This window comes from Prosopis cineraria, unplaced genomic scaffold, assembly GCF_029017545.1.
Source record: "Prosopis cineraria cultivar Desert tree isolate PC_DT_omini unplaced genomic scaffold, ASM2901754v1 PC11, whole genome shotgun sequence".
Lineage (NCBI taxonomy): Eukaryota > Viridiplantae > Streptophyta > Magnoliopsida > Fabales > Fabaceae > Prosopis > Prosopis cineraria.
The window spans coordinates 3304471-3326100 of record NW_026555342.1 but is presented as its reverse complement, the minus strand read 5'-3'; the positions used below and the strand labels follow the sequence as shown (position 1 = coordinate 3326100).

General features: G+C 31.2%; 2 protein-coding genes across 4 annotated transcripts; one reads left to right on the top strand and one right to left on the bottom strand.

The window, feature by feature from the left end:
- The first annotated feature begins 2745 nt into the window (after positions 1 to 2745).
- On the top strand, positions 2746 to 5079 carry LOC129285193 (transcription factor TCP8). The gene is made up of 2 exons (XM_054920772.1): positions 2746 to 4669; positions 4786 to 5079. Exon 1 carries the CDS (start codon positions 3076 to 3078, stop codon positions 4645 to 4647), a length of 1572 nt encoding a protein of 523 aa, XP_054776747.1. The 5' UTR covers positions 2746 to 3075; the 3' UTR covers positions 4648 to 4669; positions 4786 to 5079.
- Positions 5080 to 11721: 6642 nt separating this feature from the next.
- Positions 11722 to 19065, bottom strand: LOC129285194 (probable magnesium transporter NIPA3). 3 transcript variants are annotated; one of them, XM_054920773.1, is made up of 9 exons: positions 18471 to 19065; positions 16868 to 16924; positions 16090 to 16180; positions 15855 to 16015; positions 15633 to 15760; positions 15395 to 15532; positions 13650 to 13742; positions 12251 to 12356; positions 11722 to 12125 (listed from the first exon to the last, which is right to left on the bottom strand). In XM_054920773.1, exons 1-9 carry the CDS (start codon positions 18625 to 18627, stop codon positions 12010 to 12012), a joined length of 1047 nt encoding a protein of 348 aa, XP_054776748.1. In that variant the 5' UTR covers positions 18628 to 19065; the 3' UTR covers positions 11722 to 12009. The 3 variants fall into 3 exon arrangements, 2 of the variants coding, with proteins under 2 accessions (XP_054776748.1, XP_054776749.1); XR_008587101.1 differs by lacking the exon at positions 11722 to 12125 and adding an exon at positions 13853 to 14208 and having other exon boundaries at positions 12309 to 12356; XM_054920774.1 differs by lacking the exons at positions 11722 to 12125; positions 12251 to 12356 and adding an exon at positions 12363 to 13527.
- Between the last annotated feature and the right edge of the window lie 2565 nt (positions 19066 to 21630).

The window sequence follows — 21630 nt, the reverse complement described above, 5'->3', positions numbered from 1 at the left end:
TGCATCGTCACTTAAGAATTAGAAAAATAATAATAATATTCTTTTTAATTATATAAATAATAATCTGATCCCTTAAAATATTATAATTTTATTGAAGTTTTTAAAGGTTTTTTCTGTCATTAATGAATTTATATAAATGACTAAATTACTCTCGTGGTAATAATAGAAATTTAATATGTGAAATTGTAATTTGTTATTGCATTATAACAAATATAAGAAAAAAATTATGATTATTTAAACAAACTTGTGATCATTTTATTTTAACAAGGATAATTTAATCATTTATATAAATTTATTAATGATAAAAAAATTTTAAAGACTTAATAAATTATAATATTTTAAAAAATTATATTATTATTTATATAATTCAAAAATTTTTATTGTCATCCTTGAGAATTACTTTGCTATTGAAAGTCATCAATTTGCTTCTCAGGAAAACCACTTTATAGGCGATACTTTCGTATGCCTTCGAAGTGAGTGAGACGGACAATTGCATAATCACAAAACTAATTAATAAACAAAATTGTACTTTTCTATTAAAAAACTAAATTTTATTTTTTTATTTTTAAGAAAATGGGAGAATCCACGACTTGGACCAAGGCCACGCCAAACTTCATTCAAGTATAGAAGGTCTTATAATTTTTTTTTTTTTTTTGGCTATCCTATATCTTTAACCCGGACTAATCATATTTAGGACTCGAATTTAAGATTTTTTGATTAAAGTTGATCAAATCAAGGCGGGATGGTTATAAATTGTGTTATTAAATATTTGTTGTTGTTTACTATTTACAAGTCATAAAAGCAGTGTCATTTGCACTAGGCTCTATGCATCATTTATTATATGGCTATTTGTATTTATTCATATTTTTATGATTTGCATGTGAATTTTTTTTAATACTAAAATTAAAATATTTTTAAATTTGAATTATTCTTCCAAACTAATGTATCCACGAAATAATTTGTTTGTTTAGTTATCTTGCAAATCACAAACACCTGATTCATCGGCCTGTGAAATACATCTTAATAATTACGTCAATAATCTCAGGATTAACATTTAAGACAAGACTTATATATTTAGCATTATACACTTAATTTATTTTTATTTATCCAATTATATCAAAACAAGTGAATTTTAAGAGTTAATAATATTAATAACAAGAATCTAATTATTATAAAATAAATAATAAATGATACACTTGTTTTTATTTAATTGAAAATAAACACACCTCAAATATATAAGACTAAGTATATAAATTTTTTCCACAAATTTGAAGGCAATGTAAACTTAATTCATAAATGGTTAATTAATATATATGCATTGTGAATTTACATTATCTTTATGAGTCAGAACTTGTTTCAGCGCTCAGATGAGTAATGTCAGCTCATCATCTCTAAACCTTTTAAATTTATTGTTAAAAGTCCAGATTCATAACTTTTTACTTTTATTTTTTTAAAATTTTGTAATGGATACGAAATCTAAAATAAAAACATTATATTAACTGTCAGTTTTTTTAAAAAATAATTTTTTAAATGATCTTCAATTTCAAAATCTACGTAACATATTTTATTAATTGAATATATTAAACCAAACTACTAATTTGATTTCATATTAAAAAATATTTTATATTTTGAATATTATGGACATAGATATTGATGATATTTGGATATTGATTGATTATCCCAAAAATAATAAGTAAGAGACAGTACAGCCTGGAAATAATGGAAACCGTAACACTATCCACACGGAAGAAACAAGGGGTTGTTACAATAAAATAATAATATCATAGTGGCATGGCACGTAATTAAAAGATATTCCACCCATCTTAAATTACAAGAGACTTATATAAAATTAGGTGCATCAAGACATAAAACACTCAACAAAAATTAAATAGATTTAATTCTGCTTTTCCTATATTACTCTCCCAATTATATTATATCTTTTTAATATTATTTTATAAATGATATATTAAATAAATAATATTTTTAAAAGTTAATATTTTTATTTAAATAAATAAATTTATAAAATATATTTAACGAGATTTATTAATATATATAATTTTTTATAATTTTATACTTTGATACTATAACTTTTAATACTAATTTTTCTTAATTATTAATTTAATTTTTAAACTCTGATATGATACAATTTTTATAATTTATCGAGTTAAGAAATCATAAGGATTGAATTGTATTGAATAAAAAAAACTATAATAATGAGTTATTACAGGTCAAAAAGCATAAAGATTGAATAATTTTAAATTAAATTTGAAAGATTGAATTTATGTTGAGAAAAGGTGAAATGATGAATAATTATATGTTTGTTAAAAAAAATTATCACTAAACTTTTTTTTAATCATCAATTTAGCATCTCATTTTTTATCCAATACAATGCAATCATTGTAATTTAAGTTAAAAATTATAACAACCAATTAACCAAAACAAAATTATAATAACTAAGTTGTAGTGAATCACGAAATCATAAAATTTAAGTTGTTTTAATTCAAAAGTTATACTAAAGATTAAGTTATTTTGAGTAAAGGAATTATAATTAAAAAATTGTTTCGGGTCAAATTTCATTTACTGAATAAATAATTGAGAAAAATTTAAAAGACAAATACTTTTATTTTTTTGGAAAAAAACATAAATTTAAAAAATAAAGAAAAACTTAAATACAGTAAGGGAAAAGAAACTAGAAATCCAAATAAAAACATTGACTTGGAGTCTTTGAAGCCGAGAAGGAAAGAGAGGAGGCAACAAAGCAGACACAAAAGTCCATATTTACGAGACCCCACGAGTGGCCTCCTGCTTCCTCATCTCCTTCTTCGTCTTCTGCTTCTCAGTTCTCTCCTCCTTCATCGTCCTCCTTCCCCAGAGGTCCCCCACCTCTCTCTTCTCTCTCTCTCTCTCTCTGTGAAACTGGTCAATCTCTCAGCCCCACAAAACTCAACCCCAATTTTTTTTTTTATACCATGAACTCGCATCATCGTCACCCAGAAATAAGGGGGAAATTTTATTAATATTAATATTATTAATAATAATCCCACCATTTTTTTTGGCCTCCTTCCCCACACCTAAATGGAACTATCAGATTTGCAAACCAACTCGTCCACTCACCACCACCACCACCAGCAGAAGCAGGTCTCTTCGACGACGTCGTCTCAGCTTGTGGTCCCCAGTTTCGATGGCAGGCCTTCGCCTTCTTCGTCTTCGTCGTCCCCTTCTTCCTCATTCATGGGCTCCATCTCCATCCAAGCTGGCCTTTCTTCTTCTTCGACGACGTCTTCGTCGGCTAATTCGTCTTCTTCTGTTTCCTTATCCAATAATTCTTCTTCCGTTTCGGCTACTACTGCCTTGCCTTCTGCTTCCGCTGCTCCTCACCTCATTGATGCCTCCCTGGCTATCGCCACCAGATCTGATGCCCATCCGCCGGCTCGAACCGGAGGGGTTGTGGATGCCGTGAAGAAGACTCAAATTCAGCAGCAGTTGTCGATTTCTACGGCGCTGACGGCGACCGCGAACCCGCCTAAGAGGTCTACCAAGGATAGGCATACCAAGGTGGATGGACGTGGCCGGAGAATTCGAATGCCGGCGACCTGTGCGGCTAGGGTTTTTCAGTTGACGAGGGAATTGGGGCATAAGTCGGATGGGGAGACAATTGAGTGGCTGCTGCAGCAGGCGGAGCCGGCGATCATCGCTGCTACAGGCACCGGCACTATTCCGGCGAACTTCTCGACACTCAACGTGTCGCTGCGCAGTAGCGGCTCGACGATCTCGGCTCCGCCATCGAAGTCCGCTCCGCATACGTTTCACGGCGCGTTGGCTCTCACTGCTCATGGTCACCATAATCCTTATGAAGAAGCTTTCCAACACCACCATCTCTTAGGGTTTAACCCTCACCATCACCACCAGCAGCAGCAGAATCAACCCCATCTACTGACAGCCAATCAGATTGCGGAAGCGATTCCGGTAGGCGGAGGCGGCGGGGAGAGCGGCGGAGGCGACGGGCCCGATAACTATTTGAGAAAACGCTTCAGAGAAGATCTCTTCAAAGAAGATAACCAATCACAAAACGACAGTGGAGGAAGCTCACCCAAGGCATTCAAGAACAATTTACAGCAAATCCCGAAGCAACAGGAGGCAGCTGGATCCTCGGGCTTTCTTCGTCCAACCAGCATACTCCCCGCTGCCGCTACCATGTGGGCGGTAGCTCCGGCTCCGGCGAGTGGCGCAGGCAGCACAATCTGGATGTTACCAGTGAACGCCGGAGGGTCCGGTTCAGGTTCGTCGCCGGAGACACAAATGTGGCAGTTTCCGACGGCCCAAGCTGGTTCTGGAAACAACACGGTACAAGCGCCTCTGCACTTTATGCCCAGGTTCAATCTTCCGGGGGGCCTTGAATTTCAAGGAGGTGGAGGGAGAGGCGGTTCTCTTCAACTGGGTTCCATGATAATGCCTCATCAACAACCATCTCAGCATCTTGGATTGGGTACGTCTGAATCTAACCTGGGCATGCTGGCTGCTCTAAATGCCTATTCCAGAACTGGTTTGAACATGAATTCTGACGGAAATCACCCATTGGAGCACCAACATCAGCAGCAGCAGCAAGCAACAGATAGTGGAGAAGAAGGTCCTAACAGTTCTCAATGATTTAGAGGGACAAAAACAATTGGTTAGTTTGCTTAATTATCATCTCTGTATATAATAACAGCTGGGTTTCCTTCCATGTTGAATTTTTGTAATTTGTGAAGCAAGAAGTTGAGATTTTATGGGGTTTGTTTTTTGCAGATTATTTGAAGTTGAACTTGTGATGATGAGTGCTTGAAAAATATTCCATGGATGTTGGTCATCTCAGAACACTTTGAGAGTTTCTTAGATGTGTGGCCGTGATGTCTTTCTTGTTCTTCTTTTTGTTTATTGATTTTTCTTCCTCTTTGCTTTGAGGAAGTTGATATCTTGAGCTTGATTTGGAGGACTTTGTAATGTGATTCCATTAGCTTGATCTGGTCCAAAGGGACTGACAGTTAGCTGGCAGAGAGAGCTTGTATAGGAGGAAATTTATCTTGGTGTTGTCATTTTCTAGCTTGCTTTTCCTGTGTTTTTTTGTATAATATATATGGGAAATTGAGCATTTTAAAAATTTAAACCAAAATTTCAAAGCTCTCCTCACTTTATATATACACAGGTCTCTATCTCCCCTTCTCTGACAGTAAATAAAAATGACAAATGTTTCAATTTTTTTATTGATGACTAGCAAAAATAATTCAAACTCCTCTCTTTCCATATACGAGCTGTTTTGAGCACAGGAAGGTTGTGATTAGAGGGTAAGGATCCAACTAAGCAAGATTATTATAAAATTAAGTAGAAGAATTAAGAGTTAAACAAGGAATCTGAGCATGTACTGTTTATTACTTTTCAGTTTATGGTTTCTGTATTTGAAGATGAATCACATCAACCATGTCAGGAGCATTCTAATTCTCGTTTTTACCAGGACCACCTGCTTTCCTTCCCTTTCTGTCTGTCTGATTAAATTAGTTACATCTATTTTTAGTCCTTAAAACTTGTCCATATATCATTTTAATTTGTTTATCTTTTAATTATGTTAAAATTTGAAAAATAAGTTGTAAATTTATCATAATAAAATTATAAAATTAAGAGCTGAAGTTGTAAATTTTTGAAGTTTAACACTTGAGGTGTAAATTGAATTAAAAGTATCTCTCTGTCATTCTCCTTTTTTTTTTATTGCTAACACAAATTTCATTTTTTGTTTTTTATTGTTAATTTCACAGCCACGGATGTGTCTGTTTGGAAATAACTTCTACAGTAGATCTCATGAAATGTTTGATGCAGGAAAATAAAAAATATTCTTTATATTTTTACGTTGAAAAAAAGGAAAAAGAAATATATTAAATAATAACGTGAATGGTGCTAGAGGGAGAAGAATGACAAAGTAGAATGAGAAACTGAGAATATTTCAGATTTTGTTTGAAGAACCAGGGGTAGAGAAGTTGACCCTACTTACATTAGTTACTGATGTTCTGACATGGTATAGGAAACTTTGTTAAGCTAACAAAATTTAGGGTGGGATTGAATTGATAAGTTTTGAGACATTTAGATCTGTTAATGAGAATGATTTTGTTTGATAAGGAAATAATTGTTTTTCCCTGGCAAAAACCATGCTAGACTGCTCAATACTGAATAGCGAATACAACTGAATGGCTGATAAACATAGTTTCTATTTAATTAATGTTTTCTAATTCCTCTGCTTCAAGATGCTTTTTGTCTTTTTAGGAGGGAAAGATTGTTTCATGTTTTTTTAGACTTCCGAAGCACTATTTAATTATACTTTCCCTATTGTATCTGTAGAGGCATTTATTAAAACATTGGTAGTTAAATAAATGAGGGCCAAATTTAATAAAATATATTATTTTTTACATATTCCCTCTTATAATATTATAAGGTATTTTAAGTCTTTCAAAATACAATTAAAATAATTTTTTCTAAATATTGTCCTTAATTAGTGGTAAAAATGTAAATAATTAACTATTAAAAGTATTTTAAAATTTTAAAGGGATGCAACATTAATTGTACAATTTCTTAATCTACGTACAATAATTTTAATTGATAAGCCATACCAACCATTTCTATCCATTATCCATTTAATAGCATGTCTACTCTAATTAACATTCTGTTTCTTTCTTATTATAATATACTACTCAATGTTATTATTCGATAAATGTCATTAAAATGACTTCCATATTTCCCATTTTGTATTATTCATTGATATTTTATAATAAGCTCTAACCCAAAAAAATATTGAATATTGCTGAGCCTGGCATTCAATTATGGGAGATTGACAATTAAATTTCAAAAGAGGACATTAATGACAAATAGGTTACTAACAAATTGTTTTGAAAAAAATAATTGTAAATATCAAGTAGTTATAAATTTAAAAGGTTTAATTACAAATATAATATTTACATTCTAAATATAAAAATTAATTTGTAATTTAAATTTCTGTTTATAATTGTTTCAACTGACATTTATAATTTATCTCATAAAAATTTTTATTAAAAATTTAATTATCATTAATTTTGCACTTTCGAACTTCACTGTGATTCTTCCTGAATCATTCTTTATTATTTTTTATATATATCACATCGTATGCTTGTGCAGATCAGCAGATGTCTCCATCTGGCAAGATAGTAGCCAGCTTTGCCATCAATTGTACTACGATTTTAAAATAAAATATCCGAATACATTTATTGAGTTTATGTTTATTTTTAATTATGCATGTTTCATGATTGTTGGATATAAATCAAGATTATAATAACAGTCAGACTAACAATAACAATACTAAAAAAGCTCACTACTACAGTTTAGTAAAAAAAAAAAAATCCTAGATAGGCTCTCTTTCTATCGGCTAAAATATAAAAGATAAGTCATATTATTCATTATTCGTGATAGTATAATTTATTATTATCACAAAATTTATATTTTTATGTTAGTATTAATTTACTGATCACATCAATTGATATTTGTACAAATAAAAAAAGACGCAAGCAATTTTTTTTTTTTTTTTTAAGATAGCTTTGTGAGGAAGGGAGGCCGGCAGGGAAAAGGACTGTTCGTGTTGACTTGAACAGTCAACTTCACGTCTTTCATTGTTTTTCCTTTTCTTTTTTTAACAAAATTTCACCACGTTCTTTTATTTTTCCTTTTTTAGAGTGATACACTTCTCTACATTAATTCTTTGTTCCCCACTTCCTACAATTCTGTGCCATATATTTTTATCGCTTTTATCGAATTTCACGTGCCATATTAATTGAGTTTTTTACTTTTTATTTTGAACCCTATAGTAAGTTATTTATATTACAAATAAAAAATTTCAAATTTTCAATAAATTATGTCACTCATTACTTATAAATAATATTTTTTCAATATAAAGTACTGTATATAAGGATAAAGATAAAAATATAAATTACATATGATATTTTGATAAACAAAATATATATGGTATGAAATTTTAACATGATTGTTTACAAATCATAAATAATATAACTCATTCATTATATATGTAGAGAAATATAATTAATTTATAATAAATATTAACAATGGATCTCACAAGCCAGGGATGCATTTCATAGCTCGTGAAGAATGCCACTTGTTATAAATTACACACATGTTAATTTATTGTGAAAACCATTTTTTCTAACAAATATTTTCTTAACCAATATGAAATCGTATTCTTATGAATTCCCATCATATAAAATCAACAAAATCTAATATTTTTTTAGAATTGTATCCCTAACCTAATGATAAAATCTAGATATTGGATATTTATCATTAAATATTTAATTATAAAAATATATTTTTTTGTTTAAAAATGTAAGAAATTTTTTCAGAGTTTAAATATTAAAAATGTAAGACATTTTTTATATTTCAAAGTGTAATTAATGTGCTTTTACCAAAAATGTCCCTAATAAATAAGTTATTACTTTTTATTCATTTTAAAATGAAACACCCTATTAATTGAGTGTAAATATAAAAAAATGGTGTTTATTGGGAGACAATTAACTACTTAATTGAGTGGTGTAATTCAATTAAAAATATCTTATATTTTTTAATAAAGAGAGTAAATATTATATTTGATTCAATATGATTCTAATTTTTCATTAAATTTCATGGTGATTTCGATTAATTCATTGGAAGTTTGTTACTGGCTGATTAATGATTGAACCTTTTTATTCAAAAATAAGATTTCAAGTGACACGGTATTATCATAAATATTCATAATAAAATTAGATGTAAATCATACACTGCTAAGAATACGTGAATTAAAATTTTAAAAAATTTATTAAAAAAATTAAAACTATCTACGTGTTTTAACATTATATATTTGCTGAAGTAATAAGTCACAAAAATTAAAATTGTAGGGATACACAATATAAATTTAAAATACTTGGGTTGAACAGTAAAAGCCACTCAAAAAGCATGAGGATAGGTTTTATTTGGTCATTTTCTAAATATACCATGATGTGTGTGTGTGTGTGTGTGTGTGTGTGTGAGATATTTTTCTTTGGCGACTAAATCCTCCATAGGATACCATATCTTTTAGTTTAATATGTCTCTATATGTTCCATAGATATGTCTTTTTGTTTAAAATTAATTAAAAAGACAAGACTCAACTTTCACCCACTTTACGATAAATTTCACTTTTTATCCAAAAGAAATGCCCCGCCTCTATGATCACAGTTACTTTCCATATTCCCCTTTTAGAAATTTGAATTTATTAATAGTGATAATAATAATAATAACAAAAAAAATTTATCAAGAAATGAGAAAAAATAATAAAATTCATTTAAAAATAAAATTCTTAGTAGATTTGATATAGTGCGCTTTCAGTTTTTTAATAAGAAATTCCCAAAATGAATCTTAAATATAATGAAATTATAAAAAAAAAAGAAAGCATAGTTACATCTAACTTTAAATAATAATGGTAAATTTTTATAATGTTTCTCAATGGCATTTGATGAACTTGAAGGGACCTTGATTTCATCATTTAGTTAAGTAAAGTTTCTAGTTTTAGTTTTGCAAATAAAAAAAAATCACACCAAGTGTTTTTTCCCCTCCGTTTAATATCAACATGGCTTGAATAAATAAACAATATTAATTTTCATCCAAAAAATTAATTTGACATAAAAAATGCTTTTCAGTAGAACATAATTGACATTGTAAAATACAAAATTCATACCTGAAGTGCGTGTGAGTGTGTGTGGGGTTAAAAGAACGGTGAGGATGAAAGATGAGGGCGCTGGAGATAGTGGTCACGGATGTACAGTGGCCATAGTCATGGAATTGAAGTTGTGGGGACCACTTTCAGTCGATGAATAAAATACCAAAGATAAAGTCCCACGCGCTTAATGTGTTCCAATCATACCGAGTGCGGATTTGGTGTGAGTGGATATCAACGGAGCGCGTGGGCTCACAATCCGCACGCAGACATTCTCTCTTTCACCCCACTGGCAAATAAATGAATTGTAGTAATTTATAGATCTGCGAGTGGGCCGGGCATGTGTATATATAAAGACGGAGAAAATCAGACAAATTAATGAACTAGTCAAAATGATCAAAATTGTAATCAGTCAACTGATCACAAATAAAATATTTTATTAAATTAATAAAAATACTATTTTAACAGTTTATAAATTGAACTCAGTAGTTGACCTAAATTTATGTACATATATATATATATATATATATATCACTACATTCTTTAAATATTAAAAGACACTTTGAATTAAGTTATATCTACAATAAATTAGTTAGCCCCTCCATTCAAAAATATAAGATATTTTTTAATAGGTTGGATATTAAAAAATAATATATTTTAATATTTTAAAGTGTAATTAATATATTTTTTAAATGTGCTCATAATAAATAAATAAATTATTTTATATTTATTTTAAAGTGAAATATTTTATTTAAAAAGAATAAATACAGAATGAGTGTGTTAATTTAAAGGCAATTAACTACTTTATTATGAAATAAAATTTAATTAAAAATATCTTATATTTTTTAATAGATGAAATATTTTTTTAAAAAAGTATACACTTATTTTCGTATTTACTCTTGTTTAATAGTATTTATAAGTTATAAAAATTTATTAATTACACTTTTAATTAATGGTATTTTGAAAAAAAACTCTTATTAACTGCATATTAAAATTCCCAAAATATCTTATTTTTTTAACATTATACTTTGAAAAAAATATCTTATACTAAATATTTTTAACAAAAGAAATAGTAATTTATAAATCAACGTGTGAGAGCTTGTGGGAGGTGTGTCGTGTGTGTCTATATTACTACGTTCTTTTGGTATTATAAATCATTTTTAATCAAATTATATCATTAATAAATTAGTTAATTATATTTAAAATTATACTCTTAATGTTTTTCGTTATTTAATGGAGTATTTTAATTAAAAAATCTTATTATTTACACCTTTAATTAAGAGTATTTTTTAAGAAAAAACTTCATCAATTACATATTGAAAGACTTAACCTTATATTTTTGAGTGTGATACTTTCAAAATAAAATGCCTTGTACTATTAAAATGGAGGGAGTATGAAATAAAGGAAAATTTATGGGAAAATGACATTTAGAAAAATAAGTTGTAGATATCCATCCAAACAGCTGAAAACTTATACTTGCATTTAAAACTTAAATGTCTTATATGCCATTAAGACTTTTAAATTTGTAATAATATGAATTGATGTTCATAACTCATTAAAAAAAAATATTTCCTCCTTGATTTCTCGTTACAAATTTTAAGCCATCTTTGTCCATATCCATATTTTTGAGCCAGAAGTAGCCAACAAAAAAAAAAAAAAAAAACCCTGATAGCCGGCCATCCAACAAGAACAAGTTGAGAGGAAAATTTGAAGGTTGCCTTGACTGAGATTGGCCAAAAAACTGATGATAACATTAAGTCTGTTTGGCAACCTTAAAATTTAGTAACGTATTTTTTAAAAATGTTTTAAAAAACAAAAAAAATAAAATATTATTTTAAAAATTAAAAAAATTATTTTTCAAATATTCTAAAATTATTATTCTGAAGAATAAAAAAAATGAAAAAATTTTTTTTATTTTTTTAATTTTTAAAACATGTTTTACAAAATAAAGTTCTCAGAACCCCATTATTTCTACATTGTGCAGTTCAAAATTTGGCGCAAAACTACCTTGATATTTAACTGAGATACGCTATATATGATCAGTTACAAAGAAATTACATTGGCCTTTCTTTTCTATATGGAAAGTGTAAAGTGGTAAACAAGAAGGCAACTAGCAAACATCATCTAAAAGCATGATCATCAGGATGCCGAAACAACTGACACCAGAATCTGATTCTTCCACCTCCAACTGTACCTGAAAAAACAACTGACAGGGGAGGGAAATACTAGAAGTTGAAATACTTGACGTCAACCGTGGTAAATACACTGTTAAGAACATGTCACGTTGATCTTGAAGAACCCTGCCGTCTGAGAGGAATGGAGACGCAGCCGCCATCGATGAAGGGAGTGTCTTCAGGATGCCTAGGAAGTCTGATAGGTAAAGATGTATGTGAACCTGCACACGATCACCTTGCATGAATCAGTAAACTTTCTTGTGTACTGCCAGTGAAACTGAAAGCAAGAGACTTGTTCTACGTTCATGAGATCAAAGGGTAAGGGTTTGAAGTCAGGAAGGTATACCATCGGCCATGTCCTTAGTTTTGTGAAGAAGAAAAGTTCCTGAAAGGATTGTCACAAACCCACATATCTCTGTGACAACTTGTGTTGGACTTTGTCTATCCCAGTCCTGAATCGAATTCATAAGTAAATCAGGGATCAATTTTATGATTACATATCCATAGAACTAGCAAATTCACACGTAAATTCAAGATAAAACCAGTCATAAGCCTAGATTTAACAGAAGTTTTTAACTAGTTCTGACATGGTATCAGAACTTTGATCCTCATTGCCAGCCGTCATTCTCTTTAACAGGATTTAATTTTCAACCTTACAAGGAACATTTGGTATCACACCTATCAGCGAAAAAATGGTAGAAAACCCACTAAAGTGATTTAAATATGTGCAAAGAAGGCTGCTAAAGGTGCGCCATTGCAGAGAGTTGAATTGATGGTCTTTACCCCTCCTTCGAAAACAAAGAGGGAGACCAAAGGCACCAAAGAAAGTTATAGATCTAAATCTCACATTGAATGATATATATTAATAGCTAGTTGTTTATAAAAGCTCAATGGGGTCCTGCAGTCTATATATATAGCCAACGTCACCTCACTTCTTAGGGAAGGAAATATGGGAGGGATTAGGACTTTCTTTCATGGGCTTGTATTTCTTTAAAAAGAAGGGGAAGAATTGGGGATGGGAAAAAGCTGAGTCCCACGCAAATTTTGCACCGCACGTCATCTATCCAAGATGGCAAGGAAAAGAGGAGGAGATTTTTTGCTGTGGGCCTCACACAAATAATTTAAGATAAATAGAAAAGAAAGCGAAGTTAAATTATACATAAAAAAATGAAAAATAAGAATCTTAGAATAAAGTAATTTGACATCTCTAGATATTATTTCCTTTCCCTTCCATCATGCAAGACATAGGGAAATGTCTCTCCCTTTCCATCCTATCATATCAAAGTATAAGATAACCCATCAATCTTTTCCTTTCCTTTCTATGATACCAAACAAGGCAAAAAGTAACATGGTTGATCATTTGCCTACGATTTTAAGCTAGGGATCTTGTATAAATATTAAATAAAGATTAGAACATGTCCAATTTCCAAGAAGTGAACAAAGAGTCTATTTGAAGTAACAGGTTAAGACAAACAAACAACAACAAATTTTAACCTGTCTCCCTTAATCTCTATCTTTTACCATTGCTTTGTCTTCTGTAATTACAACTTAGGATACAGTATATATAAAATGCATAAAAAAAATACTAAGGTTAAACTACAATCACTGCCAACGAGCCTTCAACTGTTCAACAAATAGATTATATCAGTCAGTCAGTCAAGACAATCTGAACACAATCATCAGAGACTTGAAATAAAGCAAAGAAATGGTACCCAAGAGTATCAGTTTTAGCAAAAAGAACTCACCTTAAACATGATAATACTAGCCAAAATGGTTAACGAAGTGAACATAACATAATATATGGGAGACACCACTGCTGTATTGAAAGTATCCAGTGCCTACATTACAGAAACATTAGAATAATTATCGTATGAATGATAAAATAAAACGCACTAGTCAAATACCAAACTATAAAATTAAAGAAGTGAATATATGTAAATGAAATCACTTTGTACTAATTGTTTTGCGGCAGCACCACCAAACCCATCATCCGAAGCCACACAATTCTTCCAAGTTTAAAACTATCAAGACTATGAATTTGTTCTCATATGATCAGTTGAATACTCAATCCTGAAAAGACTTGTCGACCAATTAGGGAGCAAAGGGAAAAGTGATGCGAAAATAGATGACACACTAACAGTATGGGAGGTTAAAATATGTTTTTCCATACTCATCTCAACCTTAAACTCTTAAAGGCAGACTGACTTTCGCTTTAGCCATTTGAACTAAGACTAGTGGTCTTGTCTGCATTTAAATTATCAACCCATGCGTTACACCTGGTTCCCCTCGTCTTCTCTCAACAACCTTCAAGTCATTCGAATCTTCATCAGGATTTCATTTACATTTCATTTCAGTTTAAGTCCATTACTTACTCCAGATAGAGCAATTGAGTACTTTAAGATTGTTATCCTCCTCCATGAATCATTGCTATATCAATACATAATATCAAATTTACAGCAAACATCATTCATAAGTCATGAACAATGCGATTTATACCTCAGACTCTATGCAACATGCACAGAACCTACATTTAGTTAGGTAAAACAAGCAGATTTCAAGAACTCAATTCCCTGTTGCAGACCTTCCAAAAGGCTGCAGAAATATCAATTCCACCTCCCTTTCAATTGAATTTCACCCTCATTTTAAAAAAATACACAGCAGTAGTTCTCAGTTTTTGATATACTCGCCTAATGATCCTGCAAAAATTATTTTCTTTTCCTTATTAACTTCTATGAATTAGGAATTTAGCATAAGCTATATTTTCACTTGCATATAACCCACTCTTAGTATCAGGCCAAAACTAAGGAAACTGCACCAATGTAGCCCCAGTGGCAATTACACACATCAGCCTTCTTGCCACATAGGTGAAAATTTTAAAAAAATATTTTAGACCTTTTCTATGAGGGTAAAAAATTAATAAATAAATAGAGTTTTTAGTCCAGGGACAAACGGCCAGGTCAAAATTTTCTTGTTTTCTCACTTAAACTTCCCACTTCCTCGTTTCATTATCAGTGTTTTACCAACACATTGCAGTTTCCTTCTATTAATTGCTCCATTCTTTCTTTTCTTCTTTCTATGTTATTTACAAGGGATAATGGTAAAGCACATCAGCACTTCACCGACAAAGGTCAGCAGAAAAAAGATGAATAACACTCATGAATCACAAAGTTACAAAAATGACCAAGTGTCATAAACCGTGGCATTATGCTTACAGGTTTTGTGGGAATTGCCCTTCAAAAAGCATGTGACGAACAAGTTAGATAAGATAATACTTCAACTGCACAATTTTATCTTCTTAACAATACAAGACATAAGGTGTTGAAATCAAGAGCACTGGAACAATAGGGCATAAACATGAAAACACATGATACTGAACACATTCACATCACTGTATGGAAAGCTAAAGAGCCATTTCCAAGGGCACTATGGAACTTGAAAATGAGAGAATTCAGGAAACTAACAAGAAAACCAGGAATAACAATCAAGTTACCTTATTTAAATAATTCATTTGGGTAAGAACACAAATGATTACAACTAGCGTGAATACCCAAGTTTGGGGATAAAGAAGTTGATTCATCCCTGACAAAGTTAACTTCAAGGCAATTCCGAGTGCCTTAACACTCATGACCTGTAAAAGGATAACTTTAGGACAAATCACTCAGAGAGAGCGTAACAAGGGAAGGGTAAGACAACTAGAAAGTTACCAAAGAGAAGATAATGAGACATACCGATAGAGAACCTACAAGGGAACAAACACCAATATAGACCATTATGTGTGTCTGGCCATAGAGTGGAATAAAGTAGATGATGAGAATGAAGACAGCTATTAGAACCAAAGCTGCATATAAGATAAATGCTGCCAAAAGAAAAATTACAGCATCTTGATTAGAAAGGAAAATCCAGTGTGATATTTTGGATAAATATATTGGCTCAGTTAGAAATCTGACTACCTGGATCCATAGCAAGATCCCAAACTTCTGTCACTGATGTGATTTCTCGCTCTTGAGGTGCGTGTAGAACAATTGTTGTTGAACCCACAACACACAAAACACAACCAAGAATTCCAAACAAATGTAGCTTCTCCTGTAAAATAACATAAGCAAGTGCAGCACTGCAAGACAACATCAGACGTCAGCAACCACACCAAAAGGTCAAGAATAGATATGAAGCTCATTTTTGTCATGCCTGATAATAATGCTCAGAGCACCAAGTGGGGTAACCAGTATAGCTGGAGCAAATGCATAAGCTGCAAAATTAGCTATCTCTCCAACAATCACTGTTTAAATAACAAACACATGTTAGAATAAAGTTCACTCCCCTTACTAATACTAAGCGCACAGCTCAGTTTAACAAACTCATTTGTGGAAGCTTGGCTATTACTTGGGATTTATAAAGGTTCTTCACAGGCTAAGATTTTCTCTTAATTGCATTACTTTCCCCACTTTTAGACTAACTATGAAGTGGCCACTTGCTCAAAGCAGGTGCCTCAGGCATACACTGGATGAGTTAACAAGTATTGCATTCATAATAATATTTTATAATTTATAATTAATATTGTAACTATTACCTGCCAACCTACAATTGAGTTATGCATAAGTACTCACAATTTCCTCCTTGCTCTCTCCAAGTAACCTTAATTAGTTAGCTTCTCTTTTGCTCAATAATTTGAGCTCTTCCTCAACCCAATCAATCTTTAACCTTGTTCTTATGATTTCCTCATGTGCATAGGTTGCTGAAGGGTTGAAGCTCTTTATTTTGATAGGGTTTCAAGATTACATTCTACTGTTTTGATTTTTAAATCACAAAGGAACAAAAATCACAAAAATGAACCAACTAAATGTGACTGAACTTGCTAGAATTCAAAAGCACCAAAACCCATAATATCTAGATAATTAATAAAAAACAATGTCCAGATTTGATTCAGTAATCAATCCATGAAAATACAGAATCAAATATAACTCACTTGTTATCATGCCCACCCACCAAAGAGGCTCATACAAGTAAGAGTAGCCTCCATTCCCTGCCAATCATTGAAGAAGTTAGTCACTATCAACCTTGATCCATCACAAAAATGGTGTGAACCAAAAATAAATAGGATAACAATACAAGGGAAAACATGCACATGCATCCCGGTGGCAAGTGTAGACACTCGTGACATACAATTACAAACTCAAGGTAAACGAAAGCTGCTCCATATCACATAAAATATATAACAAGGCATCCCTTAAGCATAAAAAAACTCAAGTATGAATTCAATTTAGCAAGGCATCCCTATTGCCATTACAAATATCACTGTTTGTGTATACTTATCTAACATTAACACAAAGATCAGGTCAAACTCTATTGATGAAGTAGCTAATGCGGCATAAAAAAATAAAGCAAAAATCAACGAAACAACACATTTACTCAAATCTCAGATTTTGGTCAGTCCAGAATACGCTGTCCCCATTTAGTTGGTGAGACTTCTTGTGGTTGTGATCAGTTCGGGTTACATCTAAAAATAAAAAACTCCCGATCCACAATTTTATTTTCAATGCATTTCTGTCATCTATTACAACAAAAACCTCAAAATATGCAGCAAGGGAACAAAACTGAAAAACAAGCTTCCAGGTCTGAGGTGATTCAACAGTGAACAAGTTAAAATCTGGTCCAATATTGTTAATTGATAAAGATGTTGAAAATGAACTTATTTTTGGTGATAACAACAAAGAGTCAACATGAGATTGTGGCAAGGGCAGCATGTAATGGAGAAGCAATCATAAAAAATAGAAGCCAAAATAAGGAAAAAGGAGAACAAAACGTTTCAAGTTCAACATCAATTGCCAACATTAACGAACTAGAGGCTGATCCAGATGAGATAGAGGAATAGATTGAAGGATATAAATCCAATGAAGCGGGAGAAGAAAGTATTGAGATTGGCGGGTCTGAATCTGAAAATTTAAATTCAGATAACTAATCTGATAGTTGATAGGCTTTTAGATTATTCTTTTTCCTTTAAAGGATGTTTTGAACTTGAGTAGTGCATATATCATTTGTTAATAGCTAATGATTGACATGGCTGCTACATTTTCCCCCGTTCACCGCAATTTTTGCATTGAGGATGCCTTTCACCTTTGACTACCTTTCTCTGGTCCTTAATGGCACCACAAAGCTTTAATGGAAAAACAGACAAAAAGAAAAATACACGCCAAAGCACCATATTAGTTCTGAGTCCGAAGTTCTTAATGGCACATCGAACTTTCTGGGTCTGAGATGACTTGACCATGACAAGTAACTCACAGTTAAACGCTGCTCCTTGAAAGCAAATGTTTCGTGAAAAGAGTTTTCTCGTCAAACCAAAATATTACAAGCCTACGCGTATATCCAAGTGAGCATCCTTCATGCGATCAAAATTATCACATAAATATGATACTATTGCATTCATTCCCACTTCGATCCGATTGATGCTTATTGAAACCCCATTATATCAACACTGAAGTAAACCCACACTTCCTTCATTATTCAGTAAATTACGCAACCAAAAACTCATAATTCATAAAAATTCAAGAGAAAAAAAAAAGAAAAACCTGCCCTAACTCCGATAGAACCAGCCTTCTTCAAGCCTTTCTTTTTCACAATGAAACTGGCACCGATGAAGAAGCTAGACGACAGAGCAAGACAAAGACCCTTCACATTATCGGATGACATCCCCTTGTAGGTATCACGCCAGCTGGACGTCGCCATGGCTAAGAAAAACCCTAACTTCGCAGAGACAATGCCGAATTCCCCGAGTCCTCACCCAGTGGGAACTCCGACTGGGTAAAGGGTGCTTGTGGATCTTCGGGGCGAACTAGACAACGCAGATTCCAACGCGGAATTTCGTCGGCTATTGCAGTTTGGCGGATACAGCTGCGAGGTTCCTGATCGGAAATCAATAAACCGCAATCGGAGATGAAGGAATAGCCAGTTAGGGTTCCAATTTTGGATTCATCGTTACGAAACTACAGTCTCGTTCACAGTCCCAGTAAGGTTGATGACGATGAGTTCTACTCTCCATTTTTTACCATCCTGGTATCCAAATCCAAATATTTTGCAGACTAAAAATGGAAACGGTGATGGAGACTCCAACGTGGAACTGTATATGTACGTTTCTTCTCTTTCTTCTTAAGTTCGTACCTTCTCCTTCTGCCTTCGGCCTTGCTTTCGTTTCTTAATTTATTTATTTGTATATTTCAATTTAGCCCTTCAATTTCCCATCAATTGTTTAAAGTTTAATTTGAATAGTTATAGTTTACACTTTACAACTTTGCTGTCATATTTATTAAGAATAAAAATTTAATTCTTCTGGCCAAGAATAAATAGATAATTACTGATTAACATCAAATTTATACATCCAAAATTCAAAAGTTATGAATAACGTTATTTTGCCAAAAAGAAGAATGACATGCCTATTACATAGGATATATTATAAATCACTAACTTCTATGAATCTATGTTATATACTTCCTTTATTAAAATATATAAAATATTTTTAATTAAATTTCACCCTTAATAAAATAATTATATATTTTTAAATTAACTCTATCTTTTTATATTTACCTTTATTAAACACCTTATAATAAATATAAAATTACTATTAATAAGGGTTTTTTAAAAAAGTTAATAATTATATTTTAAAAGACTAAAAATACTTTACATTTTTAATATACAACTACTCAAAAAATATCTTATATTTTTTAACGAAAAAAGTACGTTATAAGTATTTTTATGATGTTAAGGTTGAGTAAGATTAAATTTTTACCATCATGATATCCAAAATCTAGATGTTTTGTAGACTTGAAAATAAAATAAAATATTATTTTATGTGTATAAAAACATTTAAATAATTTCTTTCTTAACGTATCAAACTGTACATTATTTATATTTATATTTTTTATTATTAAGCCTATAAATTTTTATATTATTTATATTTTTCATTACATATATTATGCAACATTTTATATCTTTATATATTATTTCAATAAATCAAGTTTTATATAACATAATTAATACATGATATATCATATATTCATGTCTTTTTTAATAATTCTTTGTTGAAGAACATTATATATTATTTAACTAACTTCTAATTTTCCAAATTGACATTTTAAAAAAAATATCCAAATATAATTCTGGTTACAATAATTAACTTTGATAAATATATTTTTGCTAAACTAAAAATCAAAGATATAACAAGCCATTACACTATGATTTAATCGAATTGTTTGTTTCTTGTGGTTATAATTTTTCAACTATTAGGTCATAAAAAGTTTATGCAAGAGTAAAGGAAGTTAAATCATATCAAAGTGCAAAAAGTTAATACACCTTAGGATTGGAATATCTAAAATCCTAATATTTAAATAATTATTAAAACATTGATGTGGAAATCAATCAGTATATTTATCAGTTTTTCTAAACATGTGGTTAAAAGTGATTATCCAAATTTTTTATAATAAATCCCTTGATTTTCTGACAATTTTAGCAAGAGGATGATGCTGAGCTTCAAGAATTTTGGTTATAAGTTATAGTTTGCAGTTGCAATCACCAATCTCGCTTGTGCTTTTATGGAATGCTCTCTTGGTGAGCGTTTTATAATGTTGCAGGTTCGAGACTTGGTACCCTCTCTGGCCTCTCATTCATCCCATTCTCATTCTCATTTACAAACGAACATGGCAGTTCCTTGACACTCCATGAGGTGCTTTAAAGTACCTCTCTTTTTTGGGCCCACCTTGCTTGCAACCTATGTTTTACACATAGTCATGAATACAAGCCGTTTGCTCATGTTTAATGGAATATGTGGCAGTAGAAGAATCTCCTGGTAGGGTTTTTTGCTCATGTTTGTTAGAATATACGGAAGGAGACAGGCAAATTTGTCTACTTTAAAGAAAATTCTCCTATTAAAAACCTTATCTTTTTATGCACACAAAACATTATCAAAGACCTCCTTTTTCGATCAAAATTCAACATTTAATTTTTGAACTATAATAAAGCTCAAGCAAAATGGCGCTCACTTGATTTAAGTATGATTAAATCAGATATTGATAGCTTAATAGACACCAACGGCTCTACCGCTTATGGAGAGCTCATCTGTGATGATTAAGAAAATTGGATCAGGGTTTTTTTTAAATAGCTTAGTTGCTATCTCAACATTGCAACAAAACTTATGGGTATTTTGGAAGGATTTAGCTTTTATTAGAATAGAAAGTCAATGTCTATTTTGATTACATTGAAGCTCTCATGCTCATTCAATGCAAGTACAATCAGAATTATCCTCTCTCTAATACCATTAAAGGAGAATATCAATGAAGGATTACTAAAATAATTTAATATCAGATAAGGACTTGGACAAATTAAATACCTGTCAAAACTTGAACTTTCACTTGTCAATTGTTAATATTTATTTGTCAAAAATCCTTATTTGATATTCTCCCTACTATTAATAGAATCACAGACTTAATTATAAAAAACTGTATCGTAACTTTTGAGTATGTTTTTAGAAAAGCAAAATGATACGTTGATTGGCTTGCTTATCACGCTTTTGACAACAATTTAGATGCCACAATTTTTATAGACCCGCCCTTAGAGTGCAAAAATATTATTTGCTTTGATATGAACTAATTATTTTTATACACGGTTTTCTTGTGATCTTATATTTTAAAAATATTACAATTTTTGCACAAACAAGCAAACACAGTCGCGACTTTCGTT

Coding starts and splice junctions, on each gene's coding strand:
- LOC129285194 (XM_054920773.1), bottom strand. CDS start 18,627: ATGGCGACGTCCAGCTGGCGTGATACCTACAAGGGGATGTCATCCGAT. Junction 16,925..18,470: donor TTCTATCGGAGTTAGGGCAG/GTTTTTCTTTTT, acceptor AATGATTGGCAG/GGAATGGAGGCTACTCTTAC. Junction 12,126..12,250: donor AACTAAGGACATGGCCGATG/GTATACCTTCCT, acceptor GATCGTGTGCAG/GTTCACATACATCTTTACCT.
- LOC129285193 (XM_054920772.1), top strand. CDS start 3,076: ATGGAACTATCAGATTTGCAAACCAACTCGTCCACTCACCACCACCAC.